At 43.6% G+C, this 20,551-nt stretch overlaps 2 protein-coding genes across 23 annotated transcripts in view; one reads left to right on the top strand and one right to left on the bottom strand.

Annotated features, from left to right (window-relative positions):
* Positions 1-20,551, bottom strand: part of MSI2 (musashi RNA binding protein 2) — a 424,247-nt gene that overhangs the window by 20,130 nt on the left and 383,566 nt on the right. For 12 of the 22 annotated variants that reach the window (XM_020786864.3, XM_020786866.3, XM_020786869.3 and 9 more), the window contains one exon: positions 3,706-3,882. The exons of the other annotated variants lie outside the window; for them this stretch is intronic. In XM_020786864.3, the coding sequence (XP_020642523.1) occupies positions 3,706-3,882 (177 nt within the window). The remainder of the gene's footprint in view (positions 1-3,705; positions 3,883-20,551) is intronic. 22 annotated transcript variants of the gene reach the window in all.
* Positions 1-20,551, top strand: part of LOC140701746 (uncharacterized) — a 443,504-nt gene that overhangs the window by 240,228 nt on the left and 182,725 nt on the right. The gene's annotated exons all lie outside the window — the stretch shown is intronic.

Raw genomic sequence — 20,551 nt, 5'->3', positions numbered from 1 at the left:
CGGTTCTAGAACACAACCGGCACTGGGACCCCATGCTCTAGTCTTCACCACTGGTGTCTGGTTTTCCTGTCTGCTGAGTATGTATTTACTCCAAATCCCAGGCCTTCCCATTCTAGGGGGAATAAAAACCAGCACCCAGAAAGCTGTACCTGGCAGGCTCAAGTATTTCTACTGGGGGCAGTATGTTAAAGGTGTATATGCAGCTGGCCGTTACGCAGTTCTGTGCAATAGAAATGCCATTTTCCTCAACCAGGGTAGGGAAGAAGGGAAAAAATTAGGAGCGAGGCTCCTAATTTAAAATTTCCCAGTTCTGGTTTATTTCCTCCCTTCTGGATCTGCTGTCTTCACATTCAACAATTTCTTATTCTCTGCAGGTGTGATCGACTGCTGTCTCCTGCAGTACAGTCAAGCTGAGGACAATTTCCAGACCTCATTAGGGATATAATTATTTCAGTCTATACATTAAAAGCTCGCTCATTCTGCACCACAAAGTTCTTTATTACCTATAAATTCCTATCCACATCTTTTGAGTATTATTTCTGCAGCCATTAAGAGTGGATCTTTGGGGTAAAGCAATACAAAAGAGAACTTTAAAAAATCAGCGAGTTAGTAGAGTATGAACACTTCTATGATTAGGTCTCGGGTGTTGGTGGAAGCTAATGAAGTCACTTACACTTAAGATGCCCCCACTGGCTTCACTGGGAACGTTTCAGAATAAGGCGCAAGAGAATTACATGGTGAAATCTTGTGGCTGAGATCCAGAGATCAACTTTGATCTGTTCAACGCCTTGGGCACCCTCGATGATATCCCCACGTTTTCACCCACCCGAGCTCACTCCTTGCTGCCTTATCATGCAGTGCTTTTGAAATCTGTTGAAGCGGTATTTCATAATTTGGGGGAATAGTGCTTTTTGGAATGAACACTCTCTGACCAGACACAGCCAGCAGCCGGGGGCATTCTCAGTGTGATTCTGCAAAAAAGTAAAATTTCCAAATTTGGGCGGCCCATACGCGTGGGCCCCAGCCATCTCAACTTTTATTTCAAAAATTAAATCTCTGGGCCATTTATTTGTGGAGTGGCAGGGAAACATGTTCAGGCTCCCCCCCCCCCCGGTTGCTTGCTGGCTGGATAACTCAGTGGTTTAGGTGCCTGGTTGTGGAGCCAGAGGTTAGGAGTTTGATTTCCTGCCGTGCCTCCCAAGAATTAGAGCCAACCTATGGTACCATGGGCTAGCTGCACAGTCCCAGGGCTCCCTCTGGAAGCAGGGTCAACCACTTACGAGAATTCTCTACCTGGAAAATCTTGGAAAGGGTCGACATAAGTCAGATCTGACTTGATGGCACAGGATTATCATTTAGGAAATCACGTAATAAAAATCTCTTTAAATATACTAGACTTTGTTGCGAAGTGTGGTCAAGTTTTTTCTTATAATAATACTGTGAATGAATGGCCTTTGAACGATCTTGTCATTAAACAACCTGGCTCAGAGCTTGAAAACTAGAAGCCGTGGCTTCCTTTTTTGATTGACTCCATCTCATAATTCAGTTTTCCTTTTCTCCTACAGCCTTCCACTCTCCCTAGCATCGTTGTCTTTTCTTGCAAGTCTTTTTATTCTTCCGGAATACATTCTTTTTATTCTGATGATATGTTGGAAGTATAAGAACCTCAGTTCAGTAATTTTGGCTTCTGATAAGAATTCAAGCTTGATTTGATCTAGTACCCACTTAGCTATCTTTTTAGCAATCCATGCTACCTGTAAAGTTCTCTCCTCGGACACCATATTTCAAATGAATTGATTTTTTCTTTTCCTGTCAGCTTTCTTTGCTGTCCAGCTTTCACATGAGTACTAGATTACCTGCATTAATTCCTGCCCCCTTACCTTCTCTTCCAATGAAATGTCACACTGTAAACCTGGTTCAGCACCAGCTTAAACACTCAGAATGGCTTTTGCTACTGCTGTTTGATCCTAGCCGAAGGGAACCTACCTGCAGGTGTTAAACTATCCCAAGTGGGTTGTGCATCAAACATGCTATGATTTTCACACAGCCCTAAAGCCCATTTGTGGGCAATTTTTCATCATTGCTTATCATTCTAGATGGGTGACATGGAAGGAGCTACCGTGGGAGAATGTGAGGACTGTGAACACATTTGGGCATCCCTCGGGCATTGAGAGGACCTGTCTGCTGATCCATCCACTCCAGAAGCGCCAATGGATGGCCTCTGACATAAACAAAGAAGATTATAGATAAACAGATGGAAGTGAGCAGTGAGGCCTGTTTTCTTCTCTCGAGGACAAGGAGTTCCAATTGTAGGACTTGCTTTCTGCCTCCGCCTCGTTTAGCAACTAAAGAGGCTAAGCCCACCCACTGATCCTGCTGGCAGAACTAACAAGGGAGGGCACAGGCTAACTGATCAGCACTTTGTCGTATGAACTGGATGGTAACACAACACTGGCACTCCAGCTAATCCAGAGCTGGACAAGAAAGGTCACGACTGGAAAATAAACTCTCCTCTGACAAACTCAGGAGAAATTTAAAGTCATGATTCATTATGACATTGGCTCTAACATGCAGCGCATTGCGTTGGGGTAGATTCAGAAAGGGAATCTACCCCACCAGCAATTTTGCAAGTGTATCCACCAAAAAATCAGATCAGTGTACAAGTCTTAAGGCCAACTAGCTATAAGGGATCTTTTCCTGATATTATGAGGGAGCAACTGTACTTAGCAGTAGATTTTCAATGTCAGTACATTTAAAGAACATGGGGATGCAGACATTCCTGTTTCCAGCTAACTGCAGTTTATTGTTAGGCCCATCCTGAGAGGTATGCTTAGTGTAAACCATATTTAGTCCAAAGAAAAACAAGGCCAAACAATGATTTCTGTTTTACCCTGGTTGGCTAAACCAGAGTTCCTGGGTCGGATACTATTCAACAGACTGGTTATAACTGAAACCAGAATCTGATAAGACAAGCTTGGTGCAGTAGAGAAACTTTCAGAGTCACGTCATCCTTTGGGAAACCATATTTTAAAAACAAAAGGCTAAGAGATACCTGTCCAAAGAAATATACTGGTCATCTTCTCTTCCTATCTCGTTTTGGCCTGACATCTATTGTTGCTTTTACTAAAGATGTTGCCTGGATGTGGATTAAAAAAGAACCTATCTGTATATAGACACATTTGGGCCAACTAACAGAAATGTCTAAATGCATCTGATTCAAATCGAACACCTCCACAACAATATGATTCAATACCTTCCTTGTGAAGTTAGGCCATTTTTTGCAAACAAATCTCAGGAGTTAAAAAAAAGAAAGAATTCTGAAAAAAATAAATAAAGGCAAATTATTTGGGCACTTGGCTTTAGTCTTCTAAAAATACAGATAAATGTTGATCCACGTCAAAAGAAGAGGACTGCCCCCCCTGCATGTCTAGTGAGGTACCCCTCTGATGTCACGACACCAAGACACTGCTAGGTTCCCACTGACAATTTAGCAGATCTGGGCTGGCCACTAGAACAAAACAACACCCATCAGACTTACAGTAAAATTAATTTTAAAAGTGTATAAAAGGATGGAGCAAATTGTGGTAGCCGTCCTCGAAGCGGCACTGCATGCAGACTTTCCCCCATGTATCATGAAATAAATGGTCTTATTGTACTTTTTTTCCTTCTCTGTGCTTCCCCAAAGGAATGAAATTCTATACAAACCTGGGCTTTTAAATTGATCCGGGCTGGGAAGGTGGTGGAGGGGGGAGTTACTCGCTGAAGCAGGGTGCTCGCTGCGAAGCATCTGAGCCACCCGAGGCCCCATGGAACCATAGTCCGCGTACGATAACGGAGCCCGTTGGTCACCGGGCGGAGAATAGAAACCATAATCAGGGATCCCTGGAGATACAGTGACTCTATCATTGCGGATACTCGATTGGTGCTTATTTTCAATATTAAAATTGTACTCAGGTTATAAATAACAAAAACATAAGAGCAAAAAAGTAGAATTTTTGAGGACAGAACGGACCACAGTTTTGATCATAACATGCTCTCAGGTCCTTGGCTCAAGCTTTGTGGGTGCAAAGGCATCAAGTCTGGATTCTTATTTTTTAAAACACAGGCTAATTCACCGCCTGATTTCACTAGATGTTATTTTTTTCATCAGCCACAATAATACACAACAATGAAATACAGTGCCCTAGTGATTAAAATAACAAGGAATATAATGCACAGTGTAAAAAACTGAATCAAGCTGTTTGGAGTTAACTTCACAATGGCCTCATGAATGTCCCCACAACTCATTAATGAGCAGAGAAACCCTATACATTTCCCTTCCTCACTTTTTCTTACCTGGATTCTCTTGAAGTCCTGGATCCATGATTATCCCTCCCCCTTTTTACTAGGACTGCCCTGAACGAAGACTGCCATGGGATGATATTTCCACATACAAGTTCACATAGTCCCAAATTAGGTGAGCGATGCATGCACTACTCAGAACTGCTCAACAAGGAAAAGAGTCTACTTTAGGCAAGCCCTGTGAAATGCATTAAAAAGGGGGCGGGGGGGGCTAAATCCAATTTCCATCCCAAATAGAGAGAGAGAGCCACTGAAATGAGGGGAACCTGCTAATCAACACAAACACAGATCCCATGGATTCCAGAAGGGTCTACATTAGCTGGGCCTGAAACAGGACTTGACCCAGAGAGAGGTTTTGTGAAGCCTGTTCACAGCGGATGGACTCGTCCCCCAGTGGAACAAAAAGAAATGTGGTAAGAAGCAAATGCCACAAACAAGAGAGAGCCATTCCACCATTACTGGAGCAAAATCGAGAGCCAGATTTGGTCTCAGCGGCACAGTTCCCATGTCATTAGCATTTGAGAGAATCAGTTTGTTCGAATCTCCAAACAAGAGTGAAAAACTTCTTAATTAAAGAACAGGAGACCTCAAAGAAGGTTGATGCAAAAATATGGTGGAGTCTAACAGGCGACATGTTTAGTCCTTCAAGCCCATCAGACTGGCAGTGGAGGTGGGATGATGATCGGCCGCCTTTCTGAGGCAAGCCCGTCAGGCCCCACTGGACAGGAAAGCTCCTGCCTCACTCATAGCCACCTTTTCAACTAAAATGAAGAGCAGGTCTGAAATTGCCAAGTGCAAAAAGATAAAGGAGACATTTAGAAGATGTTTTCCACCTTGCACATCAACTGTATAATCAAAATACGTTGCTTTTTTATGAGAAGAATATGTAATCTTCATTACTGACTATATTTTTAAACCATTTCTCCCAATTTTTTTCATTTGATTGTGGCACCACAGTACCTGCTATCACCTTATTCTTTTCTTGGTTTTCTGTGCTTGTTCCTAAGGGTGCAGTATTGGGAATTAGCTAACAGGCTCGGTAACTGCAAAGGGTCGGGCAACCGGGCACTTCACTCCCAAGCCTGTGTACAACAAGTCAGCCCAACACATGGTGTCAGAGACACTCTTCTGCCCGGTTCTCAACGTGCATCTTAATAAAGCCAGAAGAGGTGTTGCATCTCCCCACAAGTCTGTCCAAGGCAGACTGAACTCCTACGGAATTCACTCCCATGCCATCCTTCATACCAGCTAAATTCCCTTTGCTGCCATTGTGTTCCTTAACAGAAATGACAAGCCCTGGTCTTTGACTGTCTCTCCCCACAACTGTGGATGCCGTTGGGAGGTGACCCCAGGTATGCTGCTTTCTTCAGCACAGTACAGTTACATGGGGACTTTCTGCCCAGATGGATGTAAATAATTGGTCTCTACTGAGAAGCTGTCCACACTGGTGGCCTACTTTCTAAGACCTCCAGGGGACATTTAACAAGTAGACACTCCAACTCTAACTTGGAATTATTCCGGGACGCGCAAACTCTCCACGGCTAAGAACACTTCTCTGAGACTTAACTCTGCATTTCTGCTGTAGTGGATCCATCTTGCCATGGACTGTAGGACTAGCCATGTGCATGTAAGCCAGACCTGATATGCCACTGCTGCAGATCCAAGCAAAACCTGAGACTGAAAGTGCGCCTGGAACAGAAGGTCTCACTGAGACCAACCTACTGATGCAGCACCCCACTCCTCTTACTCTCGTTCTCCACCTCCCTTGCCATGGCAGGCCCATGCAATTTGGCAGCCGTTTGCACCATCAGTGTTTATGATAATAACCGTGTGTGCTTGAAAGCAGCAGGAAATTTTCAATATAACTATCATTAAGACAAAATGCTTTAAATCAAAGCCATTACCGCTACTGAGAGTTAAGGCTCACAAGATTAGGCCGCTTTTTATCTTTATGAAAAATTCATAGAACAAGCTGCCAAACATCATCTTCCTGCTCGAGAGAGTAAATGATATAATAATATTTAATGCTGCCGATACAGATGAAAGTGCAGACGGAAGCTGCACACCATAATGCGTACATCGGGGAGACACTGTTGAACAAGGCGCTCCCGACACTCAGCACATGTAGCGCTGGGCAAAGGGAACGGCACTCGCTGCCTTCCCCAACTTCTCCACTTGAGAGACCACCCCTGGCTCCACTGCCGTGCGCTTTTTGAAAGTCTGCTACGTAAAAGCCAGCTGAATAATGCCAAAAGTGCGCTCCAGAGCAGTGCAGTTGAAAGGGGTCAACAGAAACCTACAGAAAGCAAGAAATGCTGATGCCAACAAACAGCAACAAACCCTTAGTTGTGCTTTCAGTGACTGACAAAGACTGCACAACACCAGATGTTTTTGCTTTCCCTCAGCTAGACAGAGGAAGGATGTGCACATCTGAGCTGAGATAGCAGTGCTGCCAAACAGCAACCTCCGATGCCTGGGAATCAGCGAGAACCAATGAGCTGCTCCTGTACCACTATAAAGCCCCCACAGTCCTCTACAACATTGATCTGAAATCATTGGGGGTGGGGGCTGAAGATTGGAAGTGGACTCTCAGTACCTGAGGATCTGTCACAGAGACCCTTTTATACTCATCTGTGTTGTCTAAATTATTTTTTAAATAGGAGATTAAGGGATCCCAAAAGCTGTGAGCATCAACATGAAGGAATTCATACATGTACTGTCACCAGTTCCTTTGAGAAGGAGTGAAATGAATGAATGAATGAATGAATGAATGACTAGAAGGAACAAATAAATAACATTAAATTTGCATTAACATCTATTGTTTCACATGTCATCCTGAAGAGAATGTCTGTGGAGGGAAAGCCTAGGAGGCCTACAAGTATCATTTCATTTACACCTGCAAAAAAATGCTATTTGCAACTCCTGAGATGAGATTGAAGAAGAGAGGAGGCTGCCCTTTTTCTGTTGCTCTGCAAAGCCAGGGAAGCTGCCAGGTGCAGATCCGTTCTTGTTTTGGGGGGCGGGGGTGGGGGTCCTAGTGTAGCTTCTTTCACCGGCAGGGAAAGGGCTGGCTGTTCAGGCACAGGGCTCTTAAAAGTCACTGCAAAGTGAAAAGAATGCCAGAACATGCCCCAGAAATACACGACAGACCCGGGTGGCCTGGCTGCAGGGGAGTCAACCCTCTATTTCCAGAATTGGTTATTTCTTTAGTTAACTACCAACGGCCATCATCATTTCAGCCCTTTGAGTTCAAAAACAGATGGTCTTTAGAACTCACTATCTTTCAATTTTCTTCTTCTGCTTTTTTCTTGCAGTTTCTCCCATTACTGAAAGGGGCTTATACATTTGTCTTTTGTTGAATGTCTTTGAAGCAGGGGCCGGCTGGCTGTGATCTCCTGGTGAACAAGTGACTCATTTCTGATGGGCCATCTAGTTATCTGATGGATCCATGGATTCTTGCAAAGAATAATGCACTTGGTAAACCTCATATTGTCAATTTCCAGAGGAGTTCCAAATGCGATGTAGTTCTTGTTATCATCGTACAGTAGGCCCATGTTACTGAGAGAGCTACAGTAAGTAAGCCTTCATGAACTTATCTAAGATTTCTCTCGTTGATAACCCGGTGAAAAAGGCTCTTTTCTTAACAGCCTTTTCTGGCGGATGTGGTCATAAGCTCAAAAGGCTTCCACAAGTCACTCACTGAGAAGCTCGCTTTCAAGACATGATACTGGCATAATTCTTATATCTGAAGCAGCTTACAGGTCAGGCGTTAGGCTTCGGGCCACAGAAAGATGCACAGTATATGTTGGACTTGATCCAGGAAAAGTGTTTTGTTGCACAGAATCCATTGCTGTATCACCATTCTGCAGGGAGATTTAGGCAAGGTACTTAATTAGTCTCCAGCCCGGGTACTAAGAGACCCGAACCAACTTAGTTGCAGCTGGGCTTAGGAGCAGTTGAACCAAAGGCCTGGCACAGAGTCTATGGTTGGCATTTTTAGAGTGTTGTTCACACGGCTTTAGGCGAGAAACCTGTCTAACTGAAATGCAAATGGAGCAGTTTACAATCATGAGGCATGAACGCCTTTCTTCAGCAGGTAGCCGAAAGCCAGTTGTGTGGGGTGATAAACAGGTGGTTTGTTGTAGGTAAAGTGTTGCTTCCAAACTTTCTAGTGTACTGTTGCTAACCTATTGACCTCAATAATTTTTAGTATTATACGGGCCCAAATCCTGTTACCTCTGGCATAGCACAAGTGGCCTAACTTTTAGATGTGAATTTCCCTAAGTTAAAAAAAAATCACCATAGATGTTGTCAGTTGTATACTGATTTGTATGACCCGGCATGCAACTGACAATGGTGATTTCATCATGGGTCATTTGCCTCTAAATGGTATGTCACTTGCCTAACCTACACACGAGGATTTGGCCATTAGGGTGACTACAGCAGTATATGTTGGAAGGAATTTCTCAATAATAAATGGAATTTATTAATTGCCACAATTGTTTCTGACCATAAATATGAATCAGATAAATGCAAGATGAAGAGAATATGAAGAAAAATGCTGGTAGATGAGATTTCTTTCTTTATAAAGTTAAACATTGATGATAATTCTGGGACATCAAGTTGGAATCTTCACTTTCCCAATGAACATTGCTTATACCAGTTTTGCCATCTGGTAAAGGTACCTTCCAGGGAGAAATGCCAGCCTGGGTGGCCTTGGGCAAGCTGCACAGTGTCAGGATGCCCCCAGAAGAACGGAAAGGCAAACCACTTCTGAATACTCTCCGAGTCCTGGAAAAAGGTTGTCCTAGAAAACCCTGGAAAGGGTTGCCCATAAGTCAGAATTTACTTGAGAGCAAATGTCTGAGACTCTGTGTGTCATTTTTGTTTTTGAACATATTCCTTAAAAATACCACTTCTTTGGAAACAAAGGAGCTCATTTCGTTGTGTGTTTTTTTAAAAAAAAAATGCAAATAATAAGAGCTAAGCACAACCGAGTGTTCTGTTGACACAGTGCTACGTTAGGCCAAGTGGGGCCGTCCTTTCCTAGCCTTTCTGAAATTGTCTGAACTACAGCCAGGAACTTTATGTGACCTCGATTCTTTGTGCTACATCAGGGGATGCTGGTCTACATTTCCTGAAGAAAGTAAAGTTGGTGCTTCCACACAAAAAGAGCAGCGCAAGGATTTTGGAAAGGTTGAAAAGTTTTGAAATTACAATCTTTCTCTACAAGTTTTAGAATGTATTGATCCACCTCAGGTATCTAATGTGAATAACAGAATCACAAGAGAATAACGATACCTCAGAGATCTGTTGTGTGAGCTGCGTTACGGTACATCTCAAGTGACATTCAGAGACCTTTGGAAAAGCTGGATTCTCCTGACATGTGTAAAAGAAGCCGCAGTATCCTGGCTTCTGCTTCCTCTCCTGTACAATGTGGAATTAAGCCAGGTCAAAACTCAACGAACAAATGCACCTCAAATGTTTCATTATTCTCCATGGCCAGATCTAGCAGAAATGGCAGGGGAGCTGGGTGTGGGAGCAGCTGCCTTTGTAGCGTAAGAGTACCATCAATGAGACAGATCAGAGCAGTGGAGGAACATCTGTAGAATTTGGATACTACGGAGTACAAACCAATGACATGCGAGGGAAGGCCAACAGCTTGTGAATGATCTCTGCAAGAAGGATCACGCATCAAAGGTCTTGAGTGAATTTCATGACAAGAGATTGTGGAGATTGCTAAAAATGTTTGCACCACGGGCTGTTGAGTTTCATCTACGCTGGCCTACAAACGGTTGCTCAGAGAAGGACCTATCTTGTATGTATCTGTGAGTTTGGACCAGTGGATACAAGAGTGATATTTCTCAATATAATTTGTAGTAACACTTGGGATTTCCCAGAGTGCTGCTAAGGGCAAAGAGCTGTTGTGTAGAGAAAGTATAAGAGGAGGATGGGATGTTGTTGGGTCTGCAATTCCCATCATCCCAGACCTACAGCTGTGCTGGCTAGGTGTTGATGGGAGTTGTAGTCCGGTCCAACATTTGAAGGACCATGCATTCTCATTCATGGCGTAATGTAAAATACTGCTTTGCAATGTTAACTATTCAGGAGATCATGGTCCCACTTTCTAAATACAGTAAAATGGTGGCAGATTGTGGTGTTACCCGACAGGATTAGCTGCCATCCAAGGCCGTAACTACTTTAGCCACAACTGCATATTTAATAGACGTTTTAGTACAGTTTGAACTTGAGCATTGATAAAGGACTGCTGACAAGTGATTGGGGACACATTAAGAAAATACTTGACATGTACCAATTTTTAAAAAAGGACCACAAAATCTACAGAAATGGTCTCTTCTGAGCCCTACAATCGCTTGCGGTGGCAAATAAACACATTCCTCATCTTAGCGGCGATGTTTTGTGCGTGATCAATATTTATAGCCTAATCAAAATTTCCCATATCACAAATTAAACGGCGTCACTCTTGCGTGGGGGGCCGGGGCCTTCGCACGGAGGCTGTGCAAAGCTTTGCTGAGAGAGACCGCAATCAGGGAGCCGGTTCTTGCAGCATTTTGACAAAAGAGTTTCCACTTGAGGGGCTCATCTTTAATCATTATAAAAGCACAGAAGTTTAATCCATTTTTGATGTAAGTGCTAATAGCTCTGTGTCCTTGAAGTTCAAAGTGGGCTTCGTGTATGTCACTAATTAGCCAAGCAAGCAAGCCAGTCCGCTCCCTCTTATGCTTCTAATTAGACCCTCAACAACAAACAAATGCCGACCTTTACAAAGGCTGCACTGTATTTTTCTCCTTTATTCAATAATTTTGGAGGGCAGCAGATAACAGTCTCTAACTAACCTCAGAAAAACTCTAGTACCTAGACATCTCACCCAAAATCAGGAGGAAGGGGAATCAACTAGTCTGAGTAAAGACAGAAAAACCATCTGAGCTTCAGCTTGGTTGGCCGTACAACTTTTTGGGAGAAGGTTGCCATTCTGGACGCCCTTCTGCTGTTGTTCTGTGCCATCAGGTCATATCCGACTCATGGTGACCCTAGGAATGAGCCATCTCCAGAATGTCTTGTCCTCAACTACTCTGCTCAGCTCCTGTAAACTCAAGCCTGTGGCTTCCTTTAGGAAGTCAGTCCATAATCATCATCATCATCATAGGATAGCACAGCTGGATGGGAACCTCTGGATCTTCAGCCCCTGTCATGGAGGCACAGCCTCATATTTGGTCTTCCTCTTTTTCCTTCTGTCTTCTGTCTTTCCCAGCATTATTGTCATTTCCAGAGAATTCTGCCTTCTCATGATGTGCCCAACGAGGGCATCTTCAGGTTCAACATTTTTGCCTCCAGAGACAGTTCAGGCTTGATTTGCTCTAGGATCCCCTTGTTGGTCTTCCTGGCAGTCCAGGGTGTCTGCAAATAATTCCTTCATTCCTGCCCTTCTGAGCCTGAGTCGTCTTCTGATTCTTGGCTGCAGTTTCCATTGGGATTGATAACTGAACTTAATATTAGTGGGACCTGGAACAGCACAGTAGATAAGAGTAGAAGTCTTTTTTGCTTTCTTTCTATTGTTATGTGTTTTCTTTAGTATTTTCTTTTTTTTTTAATGACCTGTTGCCTTTCCTCCTTTTTAAAAATCTTCTCAGTCTTTCTACCCATGTTCGACTCCTTGAATAACAAGTTCAGTATTTCAAGGTCTCACATTCTCTCTCTATTTTTCGGGCACCACCTAGCTGGACCACATCATGTAGCATTGCATTGTACAGTCTGTTTAAACTTCAAGCCACCGAAAGTGTAGTTTCACTGCCCTTGTCCCTCTTCACAATTCATTCCTTTGCATTTTCTTCCCTTAGACGTGCCTTCGGCGGAACCTGGAGTCCAAGAAGCTTTTCCAGTACATAAAAGAGGCTAAAGAATTTCCAGAGTACAGATTTATCAAACAGATGAATGTTTTACCTGATCCAGAATAAACCAAGGAAAATTCTGAGCGGCACATAAGCAATCTTTAAGATGAGGTGTATCAGAAAATAAAATAAAAGTTAAGCTGATGGCATGCAACGGTGTATGAAGGTGATAAAAAAAATGTGAAGCAGATTTTTGGAGGAAGGTGCAAGCAGATGCTGGGAAAAGCACAAGCGAGCTCTTTCCAATTAGTGTCTTCACTGGGTCAATAGGCAGTGTAATGTGGTATGTCCAATGATTCGCAACCTTAAGCCCTCCTGATGTTTTGGATTCAGTTCCTAAAATTTCTGACCATTTGCCGTGCTAGAGGGGATTTCTGAGAGCTGGAGTTCAAACCATCTGGAGGGCCAAAGGTTGACAACCACTGTGGTTGCCGGTGTGCTCTGGACCCCTTGCAAGCAAGACTGATTATTACTGCAGGTGTCTTCAAAACTTTGGATGATTTTCTTCTGTTTGGAAAACTTCTGTAGGATGCTACCTGTAATGATGAGCCACCAATCTGTTGCAGATTGATGGCAGCCCTCCTAGTATTCTCTGTGTATAAAATGATGGGTAAGTTCTTCCTCTGATGCATCTTGGCCAAGACCACAGAGGGGCCATGTCGGTTGATCAGCCACATAGGCTTCGGATGACCTTGGCCGGCTCCTCTCTTGGAAGGCACTACAAGGATCTCTGAACTCCTGGATCTGCAGCCAGGCACTCCAGCCTACTAAACTGTACCACCTGTGGGAACCATGGCGATGGTTTCCTGTAGTCTTAATGATCACACTCTTCTTTTTACCTGGCTGACTTGCTGTATTGAGGACAGAGTGGGCACTACTTACTCATCTGTTCCTTGCTGTGCCAAGAGGGGCTTGGAATGTTCCGTTCTTGCCTTGCGACGATTCATTATGATGAAGTTTAAAAACCTTTGACACAGACAAGGTTCGTTCTGCTCCAGTGTGAAGTCGCAATCGCAAGAGTGCCAGAGAGAACAGAGGAGCAGCGATGATCAAGTAGAGAGGCTGCCGGAAAGGCGGTGGAGGGCAGGCCGCTGCCTTTTCCCTGTTACTCCGTTAAAATGCCAGGCACAATTGCAGGTGCTCTATATATGAACTAGAAGCTTGTGGTTGAATAATTGGCCCATTAGTTGAAATATATATATGGGAAGGCCTCCTCCCCTGCTTTCTGACTCTCTGTCCCCGCCACAGAAATTCTAAGCAAAGCGGAAAGTCAGAACTTGGCCTTATTCCCTTGTCAGTCTCAACATTCAAGACACGGCCTTGTAGCTCCGGACTCCAGAGCCCTTCTTCCGCCTCTTTTTCGGTTGATTTCCTTCTTCCCAATAATAGCTACCTCCCCTACTCTACCAAGGCCTTAATCCTGGGGCCCCTCTGGGGAGAGCTTTTGCCCCAGCCCTCCTTTCTTCTCCCTAAGCTCCTTCCCCCCCTTTTCACCCCACTGCCTTGTCACACTTCCTAGAATTCTCTCCCCCCCCCCCAAAGCCCAAATAGCACAGCTCCCTGATCTGGCCCAGCCCTTATTGGGCCTCCTCCTCCAAGTAACCCCCATCCTTCCTCTGCCACGTCCCTCCAACCCAGCCTCTGCCGTCTCTATTGGAGTCCCCTCTTCCTCAGCCCGCAGGCTACCCTCCAGGCTTCTTCAGCCGTTCTCTGCCCTGGAGCGCCCTTACATGTCAGGACCTCACGCCAATGGTCAGCTCTCCTGCTTCTTTGCCCTGTTGTAAAGGGGTTTGATCTTAACCCCAAAGGCTCCAAACTGTGAAGTCCTGAGCCACACCAGACTGATGCAGCTAACCAAAGTCCTCCCGGCCCCAAGTACATTGGAATGAAATCATCATCGATCAGAAGAAGGAAGGGGGAATGCCCCCCTCCCTCAAAAGATCACAGCACCCCCCCCCCTACAGTTGAACAGGAGCTCCGCACGCTTCCTCAACCGCTTCTTGAAATCCTCAGTCTTCCTTTCCTCCTGCTCCAAAGTCAAGCACCTCCTATTCTGCATCTCTCTCTGAAATTTGTAATGAGGATTCCCGCTTAGGAAGACACCGACATTGCAACCGTTCCAACAGATAGTAAACTCACAATGACCTGTGCATACTTGTATAATCACAACAGACTCCGCACTGATCAACTCTGTGTGCTTGTTCTTTGCAGTCGCTGGAGGCTGAGTCTGATATATATTTGAAATACAGTACTTGTCTATTCATGTCTCCCATTATTCCACTGCAAGCAAACTTATATATGTCATCTCACTGTTATAAAGAATCCTTTCTAAATTGCATTGTTTCGTTATCGTAAAGAACGAAATAACCCCTTTGACTTCTCAACTCACAGTTTAGCAGTATGGCTTCTTCTGCTACCTTTTTACTACTGGCAACCAGATTTGCATTAATTGTTTACCACAGCCTGGACAGGCCTTTTATTAATATTAATGAATGACTGGGAAGAAAAGGATCTTTTATTTTTAGCCTACTCTAATTGCGTAGTAATTATTCATCTACAAAACAAATGAGCCGAACTCTATCACTATGGCAACTGAAGCACTGGCCTCCCACTGTAACACATTAATGGGCTATTGCTCCGGTTATATTTTAAACTGAGGTCTTTTGTGCAACAGCAGAAAAAAAGAGAAATTAAAATGAAATCAGGACTTTGTTTTGCCTTACGTTTAAGTCTCAATGGGGGCGGCTAGAGTTTGACCTTAAGAGGCCATTCACATCTTCAAATGTGTGGTGATTCGTGCAGTAGGATTTACTATAGTTTATTTTTATATATTGCTTTCTAACATAAAGGTCCCAAAATGGTTTACATGGTCAAATGGGACAAGACTTTCAATGCATTCTTTTATAAAAATGTGTCACTACAACAGCTTTCACTGTTGTTCTATGGCTTACTAAAGAAAACCTTTTCGACAAGCAAGTTCTGAAGCCTTTTGTGCTTTTATGCGCATGCACGTCAGAGAGGGGATAAGACTGACCTGTTATAGAGTTGGTATAAAGACAAATGAAGATGTTTTTCAAGTAAATGTTAGGGACAACTTCCTGATGAGAAGAACTGTTTCAGAACAGGCTGTCTCAGAACATGGTGGACTTTTTAAACATCTCAGAAGATGGTGGACTTTTTAAGCAGCGACTGGACAGCCACACGATAGGGATGCTTTGGCTCTAGATTCCCTGGATCAGCAGGGAGTTGGGACAAGATAGCCTTTGAGATCCCTTCCCACTTTAGAATTCTGCGGTTCTAATACGATGTCGCGGTGAAGGTGTGGAGTGTGATCAGCATCAAGCACTGTCATGCTAACCGGATAGAAATACGATCTGAAATGAAGTAATGACAGGGCATGGAGCCTCATTTGTAGACAAAAGGGGCTCTCAAAAGAGTGTGCCAGCATCTTTAAATGACATGTGTCATTTAATTTAATAAAAATAGCAACAGAGAAGGTTAATTATGAAGAACAGATCAACAGCTTCTGGTCAAGATGGTTCCTTCTGACTTCCAGGTTCAAAGACAGTACATCTCTTGACACAAGTTGCATGAGAACTAAGAAAAACATATTATCGTGGAGAAGCAGTGACCAAAGCCACCTTCCCTGGAGACAGTCTGGGCCCATTTTTATAGTACCTTTGCAAATCTATTATGAGAAGAAATGGGCTGATCACTCTGGAATATGGGGAATGATAAAAGAAACCAACATAGATGTTGGCAGATTCACTGCCAGTGTTCAGCTTATTTTGGAGTTTTGCCACATAACCACGAGGAGAGGGGACTTATTCCAAGGAGATGTTGCTTATATGTTGAGCTTGATTTTCCCTGCATTTCATGCTCTTTTTCATTATGGGTAAAATAAATAAAACCTAATCAAATTGCTATTGCATACGAGGATAATTCTAAAACTTGTAACAGAGGTCCTCAACAGTTCCTGGAAGGAAAAAGGAGAAGGTTTATAAGAGAAGGGGATCATGGCCTGCATGAATCATAAAGAAAAAGATACCTCTGAGAGATAAATGAAGGGGTGCAGTCCACTCCCGCCTTGAATTAAAAGCTCTAAAATCCATGGGCTAGTATGAATAAAGAGGAATAATTATGTGCAATTGGTCACATTCAGGCGGGTGACTGTTTGCTTCTTACCAAGCAGCTCAGAGGCAGGTTTGCTGCACTATACTTCAATTGGAAGATGTGAGACACTAAAATGTAAAGCTTGCTGGATTCGTCAAGAATTTCCAATCTCCATCCCATTTCGCCTACTTCCAGATTTCATTCATTAGAGCATCCCTATGAGGGAGAGCATCCCCATTTTCACTCTACAGAGACTGAAGCTGAGAGATAGCAACCTGCCACCTGGCAGGCCTATTAATCTACCTTCATTAATATCCAGCTTGTTCTCTGAACTGCTCAAGGCAACTTAGCAACCCAGCTACCGTTCCCAAGTCAACTCCCAATTCTACAAGGCCTGACCCACTTAAATTTAATTCCTGCTACATTTTTATTGCAGATATCCCTTGGGCCAAGAGGCTGGTAGGGATCTAAACCAAATGTCTTGGTGCCAGCCCAGATCCAACGTGTGGCCTGCTGGATTGCCCAGATCTCCACTGCTATGAGACTTGTCTATGCCAGTCTGAAATTGAATCTTCCCCAGGGATGACCCCGAGCAGCTCTGATGATCAGAACAGAGAACAGTTGTGAGCAAGGGAAAGCAAAACACTTCACTCCATTAGGAAAAAAAAATCGAGTCAGGTGAAGTGGCCATTCCAGAGCTTGCCAAGAGGACAGTAAAATGCATTCACAGCATGAGAGAAGCTTTATGTCCCCTTTTCACTGAACACAAGATGATTCTATTTGGATCACAGAGCCATTCCGGAGGAAGGGAAGCGAGTGAAATGAGGCCCCCGGCCAGTCAGAGCCAAGCTCCATGGAAGAAATTTTGCCCATTGAAAACAATTCCACTGATTGAGAAGACCATTAGAAGTTAGTGACTACATTCATTAAAGATTAACTTATATCGTACTTAAGTCTTGCTCTCCTGAGCTGGCCACTAATTGCATTGGAGAGGATCTATCAAGTGCCCTGGGTTTTCTATTACACAATAAGTGATTAAAAGCCGATGTATTTCACCCACAATAGATTCTGCTAAAACGACCACAGCTGGGGGTCAAAACTTGGCTCTGGCAATGTTTGACAATTACAAATTTAGAGGAGAATCTCAGAGTGTGCTGTGCGGAAAGGTCAGCGCTTCGAGGAGGAAAAGAAGGCCGCCCCCGATTGAAGAAGACAAACGGACACGGTGCAGCTGGACATCTCAGCGGAGGTTGGTATGTTCCTAACTGCTCTAATGGGAGTTTTTCAAATGATCATTGATCAATGTGAGACTCCATGTTTTCTTTTCTTAAAAAAAAAGTGATGTGCAAATGTTTTGCTTCTAGGACGGTTAACAGTCCCTACAACAACAAGGGACACCAACCTCACCAGGAATTCCTTCTCTCTCTGGGTACCTCCTCAAGCAAGTCTTACATATGCCTGGTGACAACAGGCGTCTGCACTGGTCTGCCTCCATATACGGCAGCTATGTAGGCTCTTATAAAAGAGAAGAAGAAGCGTCAAAAGAACATTAGCTTTCTAATCCATTGCTAGGTGTGCACGTGTGTGTACTCATACAACACCACCTGGAAGAAGCAAAGAAGGGAGATAGTCCACTTTGCCTAAACTCTTTTTTTCTGCTCACAACTCTGACGGTGGCATAAACAATGGCCACTGTGGAAATGTGGCCCTTCTTATCAGGAGGTGCCGAGCCTTGGTTTAAAGCAGTGGTTTCGAACTTTGGGTTATCATGTTCTTGGGACTAAAACTCCCAGAAGCCTTCAGCACCCATTGGGCTGGCCTGGGTTTCTGGGAGTTTTAGTCCAAGAACATCTGGGGACCCCAGGTTGGGAACCATTGGTTTAAAGCACAGGTCTTGGTCAGATAAGACTCAACTGGGGTGTAGCCTGACCTAAACTGGGTCATACCTTGTAGCACTTTTCCCATAAAGATACAATGGAACAAAAATTAAGGAACGAGCCCTAAAATGCGGGATGCCCCCAAATGTTAATCTCAAGGGGAGGGAGCCTGTGCCTCAAAAGGCTAAAAAGGGGACTTTCAAAAGTGGGGTAGCTTAATTTGTTGCAGCAAAAACAGTCCTGTGCACTGAATTGTATGTACTTTTTAGATTGCGAAATAATAATCTGTAAAATCCTAAAATGCAGAAGGGTTCCATCTAGGCAGGTGCCCTTAAGCGTAGAGAAAAATCCATGCATTCAACATGGCTGCAAATTCCCCCATATTTAATTTAATTTAATTTTTATTTTATATTTATTTTATTGCTATAATTTAGAAGCAAGTAAGGTGCTTAACAGCAAGACTAAATATTTGAAGGTTCCAGAGTTAAAGCTACAGTGTGGGTTGCTACTCCCTATGCAATTTTCTGCTTTGCTAACTTTAAGATCCACTTCCTGCCCAGTTTCTCTGCTCTGTGCATTACACACTGCACTTATTTTCTCATGGCAGACGGCAACTTGAGGGGCAAGTTATATATGCTGATCCCTCTAGTACCTAAGGCTTAGAACTTCATGTATCGCTAATGCAGGCTTCACACCTTCCGTTAAGGGACAGGATGTATCCTGTCATTTGGGTCAGAAAACAAGGAAGAGGTCAGTGTTTTGCAGTGATTTGTAAGAAGAGGCAGACGCTCATTTTGCCTTGCACAGAGAAGCGATCTTTAAGGTATGCTATTTCTTTCAGCAGCATATGCTGAGTAAAATGTTCCAAGTCATCATCTGAGGCCAGGCATGCTCAGTAACCCGAATGTACTCAAAACCAGCAATGTGTCGGCAGGCAGGATGTTGAAGGGGAGAGAAGGGAGAATGGAGATGCAGACCATCTCCTCTCAGCAGGACGCACGCTGACAAAACAGCCGCCGCCACAAACCAAACGTAATGTGGCATCCGAGATTTGGAATTACCAGCTGCCAGCCCTACCCACCACTGCTCATTTGGAAAACAATTTTGAGGAGCTGAGTACGGAAAATCGGGTGCAAGAAAGAGAAACAAATGGAAGAGGGGAGGAAGTTGGTGGCGGGCTCAGTGGTGGAAATGGTACTTCTCTAGGAAAACCTAATATAGACTTCATCCTAAAATGAAATGAACGCACGTAGTGCTGGATATCGTTTCTGCTAGAATTAAATTTGCATTTGAGGATGTAAAACCAATTCCCTTTTGCTTCTGTACAGTCTGACAAGTCAGCCATAACATAGGGCAGTGCTGAAAAGCATTTGGGGCTCTAACACAGAATATTAGAAAAGTTAGTACTTGCAGAATGCTTCCTGATTTAAACCTGGCCTTGAACCTTAGGACATGTACATATGAGGAACTCCCACTGACCTAAGTGAAAACTACTCACAAGTAAGTGTATTTACAATTAAAACGTGGCCTCCCACTTCTTTGACAACATCTTATGTTGAGTTTGATCAGCCCAGGTTTGGAAAATTAATGGACATTGTACTATGGATCCATGAACTTAGAGGCAGGTTGCCTTACTCTTCCCATCAAACCACGGCTACACTATGACTGCCATACTATTCCATGTTGACAATAACCTATAATATCAACTCAACAATGCATGTTCTACAACTACATCTACTGCTACCAGTTACAACTACTACAAGTGCATGCAATTTAGTTCAGTCCCACAGATACATAACACTCTAAGAACAGGCAAGGGGAAATGTGAGATGTTTTACGAACGACAAGTGTTTCGTCTTATTAAGTAAGGGAAAGTAATAAAGAAAACAAAAGAGAGAAAGGTGTACTGAAATAAAAAAACAAAACAAATAATAATAATAAAAGAAAGAGAGAGACATTTTTCAAGAGTTGGATATGAGTCATTTCTTGAACCGTTTCATCTGAACAAGCAAAAAAAACATGCAACCAGCTGCTACTAACAAGAAGCTGGACACAGAGAGAGGATTAATAGGTGTGGACAAACCTTCCTGCTGAGCGTGCTCAGAAGAGTGTTTGAGAGAAGTGCCCGTCCTAGCGTAAGAGAGGCCGGAAAGAATGCCTCAGAGACACCCTCTCTCACAGCAGCCCCAACCAAGCAAGAGAGAAAACAACAAGAACATAACTGCTCACACTCCCCATCAAGGTCAGTCGCTCATGTTATGAGATTTTGTTATAGCCGGCAAGTATAAAGGACAGTAAGGGATCGCAGGA

The sequence above is a fragment of the Pogona vitticeps genome, chromosome 7, assembly GCF_051106095.1.
Source record: "Pogona vitticeps strain Pit_001003342236 chromosome 7, PviZW2.1, whole genome shotgun sequence".
In the NCBI taxonomy this organism is placed as follows: Eukaryota; Metazoa; Chordata; class Lepidosauria; order Squamata; family Agamidae; genus Pogona; species Pogona vitticeps.
The sequence above is the reverse complement of the archived record's forward strand: the minus strand, read 5'-3'. Positions and strand labels throughout refer to the sequence as shown.